At 41.7% G+C, this 6580-nt stretch overlaps 1 protein-coding gene across 8 annotated transcripts in view; it reads left to right on the top strand.

The window, feature by feature from the left end:
* The first annotated feature begins 2284 nt into the window (after window positions 1-2284).
* Window positions 2285-6580, top strand: part of Vps13d (vacuolar protein sorting 13 homolog D) — a 235713-nt gene continuing 231417 nt past the window's right edge. For all 8 annotated transcript variants that reach the window (XM_010628171.3, XM_010628172.3, XM_010628169.3 and 5 more), the window contains exon 1: window positions 2285-2457. In XM_010628171.3, the coding sequence (XP_010626473.1) occupies window positions 2361-2457 (97 nt within the window). In that variant the 5' untranslated portion in view covers window positions 2285-2360. The remainder of the gene's footprint in view (window positions 2458-6580) is intronic.

Genomic DNA, 6580 nt, shown 5'->3' with positions numbered 1-6580 from the left:
TTATTAACTTATTTTTGAGATGGGGTCTGGCTATGTAGTTTGTGCTGGCTTTGAACTCTATTTAACCTAGGCTGGACTCAAACTCAAGGTAATTTAACCTAGGCTGGACTCAAACTTAAGGTAATCCTCCTGCCTCAGCCTCCTGAGTGCCTAGGATTACAGTTGTATGCCACCCTGCCTGGTTTAAGCATTTTTTTTTTCTAGTACCAAAGGTTGAACTCAGAGTCTTGCACTTACAAGGCAGGTACTGTGCCACTGAGCTAAGTCCCTGGCCTAAGCATTTTTTATTTAAAAAAAAAACTGGTAAGCCAGTTGTGGTGCACCCTTGTAGCACTCTGGAGGCTGAGGCAGAGGGATCATGAGTTCCAGGCAAGCCTGGGCTACATAGCAAGACTCTGTCTCAAAAATTTTAAGCTCTTTTTTCTTTTTTTTTAAATTTAAAAATTTCTTTTGTTTTTTTGAGACAGGGTCTTGCTATGTAGTTCAGGCTGTTTTTTTTTTTTTTTTTTTTTATGTACTGGAGATCGAACTTGGGTCCTTGCGCTTGTGAGGTAGGCACCAGAACCACTGAGCTAAATCCCTGGCAGTTCAGGCTGGTCTTAAGCCTACAATGTAGCCCAGGCTGGCCTAGAACTCATGATGAGCCTCCTGCGTCAGCCTGCGCTAGAATCACAGGTGTGCGCCACTGCACCCAGCTTTAACTTCTTTAAACAAATACCCAGTAGTCCCTCGGAGAATCCTAGTTTTATGAGTATAGTCTTAAACAATGTCTTTGGAAAGAAAGTAAGCAATTACCTTACCAAATGCCTTTTTAAAAAACTGTTTTGTTAACAATTAAAAATTAACCTTATCTGAAAATGTAAGATACTACTGACAAAAGTCAGTCTTTGTTGTTTTGTGTTTCTTTTTGAGACAGGGTCTCACTTTGTAGTATAAACTAAAGTCAGTCTTTACTGGACAGTGAATTCATTTTGATGGGGCCTGTGTCTGGTCTTCCTCGGGAGACAGATGTTCCTGTAGGAGGAGTGCATCTCCTGGTACGAAGATGAACCATTAGAGGTGAGGCACAGTGCTTGGAAAGGATCCTGAAAGTAGGATGGTTCCAAGTAGGATAGGTGCCACTGGGAACTGGAGTGTCTGGCACAGAGGCTGATGGCTGACGCAGGTGGCACAGAGCAAGGTTTATGGCTCACAGTTCTAATTGGAATTTGCTACCTGAGCAACCTGAGAACACATTTAAACTTTTGTGTCTCAGTTTCTCTTATGTTAACTTTTTGTAATACTGAGAGTCATCTGTGCATATTATTTTTATAATACTGAACACCATTTAACAAATAGTGATTTGGTACTGAATCGAAATGGCTCTAATCAGTGAATTTCTGGTGTTTGTTTTTCTTGGCTAAGATCATTGTATCAGCATGGTCTGGTGACCAGGTACCAGCATTGCAGCTCCAGGACATTTAAAGCACTCCCTTCTGCTTCCCATTTATGTTATTTTATGAATGATCCTCATGAATAAATTTACAAAATTTAATCAGAGCAGCCTTAATGAGGCCCATCGGAGAATGTGAATTCATTCATACACTCACTTGGGGCATTTTGGCCTTAATCTGGGTGAGGGTTTCTCAGCATTGGCCCTGTTCCCATTTGGGCTGGATAATTATTTGCTGTGGGGAGTTGTCTTGTGTACTGTGGGATGTTTAGCACCTTTCATGGTCGCAGATTCTGGTATTTGCTGTCATGATGATCAAAAATGTCTTCAGAGGTTTGGTGGATCCCACTCATACAGGACTTCTAATCAGGGCAAGTCTAATCCCAAGGTGAGGGCTAAAAGCAAGCCATGCAGGGCACAATTATGGTGAAAAGCTACACAACTTCAAATTGCAGATTTTTAGAAAATTTATAAATGATACTCTTTGCAGCTGCATCAAAACGGTTTGGCCCTCCATTTCCCAATCAGGCATCCTTAATGAACTCATTAATTAATCTTTTGGAGACAGAGTTTTGCTATACAGTCCACGCTGGCCTTGAACTCACTGTTTAGCCCAGGCTGACCTTCAACTCACAGTGGTCTTCCTGCCTCAGCCTCCCAAGTGCTGGGATCATAGGTAGGAGCTACTGTGCCCTGGTGGATGAGGTATTTTAACAGTGCTGCTTACTCCTGCTCTGTTAAGCCTGTCCTGTATATTCATCCACCTTCCGGCAACTTCGGGTAGGAAATCACCTTAGAAAATCGTCTTTTTTTTTTGGTTGTTGTTGATTTTCATTTTTTTTTCTTTTACAGATTCTTCTGTGACCATGAGAGAGAGATATAAAGAATGATCCATGATTTTTAAGTACCTTTTCCTGAGGAAATAGTCATGTTGGAAGGTCTTGTCGCCTGGGTTCTCAATACCTATTTAGGGAAATATGTCAATAACCTGAACACTGATCAGCTCTCAGTTGCACTGCTCAAAGGTGAGTACATGTGTTTCCCTTTGGCAAAGTAGGGCTGTGTAGAGGGCATTTCTATCATTTATGCTTTTTGTCCTGTTGAGGATAATAAAACCTAATGCTCACACTACATTATGTTCACCTGTATGACCACGATGAATGTTATGGGGTAAGTCAAATATGGAGCTGTACTGCTTTAGATTTTAGGGAATTGTTAAATATTCAAAACAAAATGTACTGTACTGCTGGTATCTCTGGTTTACCTCAGTTAATTTTTTAGCTTTTTGGGGCTTTATGGAGGCAGCCACTTTTTAAAAAAATTAATTCTATTGGTACATTATAGATACACATAATGATCACATTCATCATAGCGAATTTTCACCTGTGCACGATATATCTGGATTCTTTTTTCCCCAACCCCCTCCCCTCCAACCTCTCCCCTCTAACTCATCTCCTCCAACCCCTTTTCCCCGCCTTATTTATAAAAGCTTTGTTTCCATTTACATATATATATAAAATAAGAGAATGCAGGATGTGGAAAAATATAAAAGATATTATGTTTAACATGAATTTTTTTCAACTTTTTTTTTATTGGTACATTTTAGATATATAGTGATAACATTCATCATAGGGAATTTGTACCTGAACTTGATGTATCTTGCTTCCATTTTGACTTGGGCTTCAAATATGGTTTTGTCACTGTGTCTCACACACACACACACACACACACAAAAGCTTTGTGAATATAGAAAAAGAGGGCAGTGTATTTCCATAGAGTTACTGTAAAGATCAAATGAAGTAACATTTAACTTGCTGGCATGTAATAGACACTCAGTTGGAGTTTGAGGATCTACTGTTGTGCTATGAGAACCCAAGATATCAGTTATTTAAATAACAAAATAACAGATGATAGAAAAACAGGGAGATAGAACTCGTGGAGATGGAAGGGAGGGGAGAGGAAGGAAAGTAAAAAGGACTGAGATGCGACATGTATATGGATCAGTACCCCATGGTGAGTATGTTCGTTATGTATCCTGAACATACGCTAATAAACAAAGTATATTTAAAATTAACCCTTTAGCCAATTATTTTAAGCCCAAATTACTTCAAATGGGTTATTCTGTGATTTTTTTTTTTTTTTTGAGACAGGGTCTCACTATATAGTTGAGACTGACCTGGAACTTACCATGTAGTCCAGGCTGGTCTCGAACTCATAGTGATCCTCCTGCCTCATCAGCCTCCCAAGTGCTGGGATTCCAGGTGTGCACCACTGTGCCTGGCTCTATGATGTTTTTATTACAAATGTGTGACAGCATGCGAACTCTAAGATGCAGTGTTTTTGTTTGAGAAGTACAGGTTTTATTTTAAACATCAAATACTGAATATGAATAATACTTCTTTTTAATTGTTAGCCATTTATTTCAGACTGAAATGTAATGGAAGAAAATAAAGTTGTGTCAGTGGTGTAATTTAGTTGTCTAAAGTGTACCTAACTTCTGCAGGATTTCTTGGCTTTATTAAAATTAATTTATCAGTTATAATATTATCATTATAACTAATATTATTATGCATTATGGCAAACCAAAATTTGAGTATAAATTTTTGAAGATACATTTGTGTTATTTAAAAAGATTGGTATTTTTCTTTATTCTGTAATACATATATCCTTCTTAATTGTGGTGCTAGCCTGATAATTAGGAATACACATGGACATATATTCAATGAAAGACAGTTTTCATTAAAAAAAAATCTATTACTGTGAAGTCTTTGGCAGAATTTTGAGGTCTTATCTTGCTTACTAGTAAAGTGCGTAAAGCTTGAGACATGAGTTTACTGGCCTATACTCAGCAAAAGCAGTCCCTGATTTGGTGTGAAAATTAGAAGGCAGTTTTTCCTCCTTTAATTTAAATTCTCTTTGTGTTACTCATATTGGAACCTCCTAACATATGTACAGAAAGAAGATAAAGTCAGGCTGCAAGCATGAAACGACATTGGGAGCAGAAAGGCAGTTTCAGATGGTAATGGAAACCAAGCTTCCTGGATGGAAATTGTGCTCTGTGGGCCTGGGCAGGTCAGCAGAGACAGCAGTGACAGGTGTTTGCATGGTCTGAGACGAGGGTGGCAGTGGCTCACCTGTCCCCAAAATCACTGCTTTCCAAGAGTTGCTGTCCCCTTCTAGTCCAGTCAGCCTGTGTTGCCCAGTGTGATGATGATGGCACAAGCAGACTCTAGGAGCTGTCACCGATGCTCCTCCCCACTTGTTCCTTTCGTTGGAAACAGAAGTGGATTCTTCCCTGTCCACCTGGTTTCCCTCCTGTCCTTTAGCTGCTAAATAGAAAGCAGGTATGAGGAGGGTTGTCTGGGTGTGGTGGCACACACTTGTAACCCCAGCACTCTGGGAGGCAGAGCCAGGAAGGCATAAGGTCAAGCCCAGCTGGGGCAACTTAGTGACTTAGTGAGGCCTGGTCACAAAACAAGCCTGGTGGTACAGCTCAGTTTCGAAGGCCCTGAGTGTAACTCCATGTATGACACACACGCACACACACACCAGATACACACACACAAATGAGAAGAACCAGGCGTGATGGTGCATGCCTGTAATCCCATCCCAGCACTCGGGATTCCTTTCTTTTCTTTTTGGTTTTTTGAGACAGGGTCTCACTCTGTAGTTGAGACTGACCTGGAACTCACTATGTAGCCCAGGCTGGTCTTAAAATCACAGCGATCCTCCTGCCTCAGCCTCCTGAGTGCTGGGATTACAGGCGTGCGCCACCACACCCGGCCTTCTGTTTTTTCTTTTCTTTTTTTCTTTTTTTGAGACAGGGTTTAACTGTGTAGCCCAGGCTGGTCTTGAATTTGCTGTCCTCCTGCTTCAACCTCCCAGGTGCTAGGATTATAGGCATTCTCCACTGTATTTGTTGATCTTCATGACACAGTTAAGCAATGTTTAGGCCTGCAGGAACTAAATAGGAATGTCATCTCGGCCAGGCATGGTGGTACATGCCTATAATCCCAGTGCGTGACAGATTTAGACAGGAGGATCTGGGAGTTCCAAGCCAGCCTGGGCCACATAGTGAGTTCAAGGCAAACCAAAACAAAGCAATAAAAGTCATTTTGATCCATCTGCCAATATTTACTGTTATAGATGCATTGGGAGATAAAAGGGAGACTGAAGTAGTGGTCAAGAATATAGTCTCTCTCTCTCTGTTTTTTATTCCCGGTACTGGGATTGAATTTGGGACCTGGTGCTTCCAAGGTAGGTGGTGGAACTACTGAGCTAAATCCCAGACCAGTTTTTCTGTCTTGACTGGAGAAAATGAAGAAGAAGAGGAAAAAGATAGCCAGAATATAGTGTTTTTTTGGGTTGTAGTTTTGTTTTGTTTTTTGAGCCAGGACCTTGCTGCATAGTTCAGGCTGGCCTCGAACTTACTATGCAGCCCAGGCTGGCCTCAAACTTGGGGTGATCCTCCTGCTTCAGCCTCCCATGTGACCCACCATGCCTGGCTCACAATGTGGGTTTGAACCCTACTTCCTCTGTTCACCAGTAACTTGGTGAGAGGCTCTAATTGTGTGTGCATCAGTCTGCCTTTGTGTGAAGTGGAGATAACTCTTAGCTGTCTCCCTGAGGTCCCTATGTCACAGTGAATGGGGTCAGAGAGCCCAGAGCTGCCGTAGCTCACGGTGGGTCTCTAGTTGGTGTTAGATATCTTGCTGTCATCCACTCTCACGGTCATCAGCATGGGATTGGCCAGTGGGTTGAACTTCCAGGGTCGATTGTGCATAGGTGCTTAAAGGAATCCAAATGCAAAGAGTAGGTGAGGGACGGAGACAGCACCTGAGTGTAGATTGTGCTCCTTCAGCCATTCAGCAGACATTTTCTGTGCACTTGCAGTGAGCAGGGCTCTGGGGCCTGGACTGGTACTAAAAGGGGGCACAGAGGTCATAGCTCAGGCTCAGGCTTCAGTGCTGGGTTCACCTGTTGCAGTTGCCTGTAACCTCCTCTTCACCTGCTCTCCCTCCTGCCACCTGAGGTTAGACAGATCTGTGTGAGACCTAGTGCCTCTGCTTAGCAGCTCTGTGATTTCTCTCTCTCTTTTTCTTTCCTTCTTTCTTTCTTTTTTTTCTTTTTTTTTTTTTTTTTTTTTGT

This window comes from Fukomys damarensis, unplaced genomic scaffold (assembly GCF_012274545.1).
Source record: "Fukomys damarensis isolate Sample0158 unplaced genomic scaffold, DMR_v1.0_HiC HiC_scaffold_23, whole genome shotgun sequence".
NCBI classification, from domain to species: Eukaryota; Metazoa; Chordata; class Mammalia; order Rodentia; family Bathyergidae; genus Fukomys; species Fukomys damarensis.
Note: the sequence above shows the minus strand (reverse complement) of the source record. Positions and strands in the feature narration are given on the sequence as shown.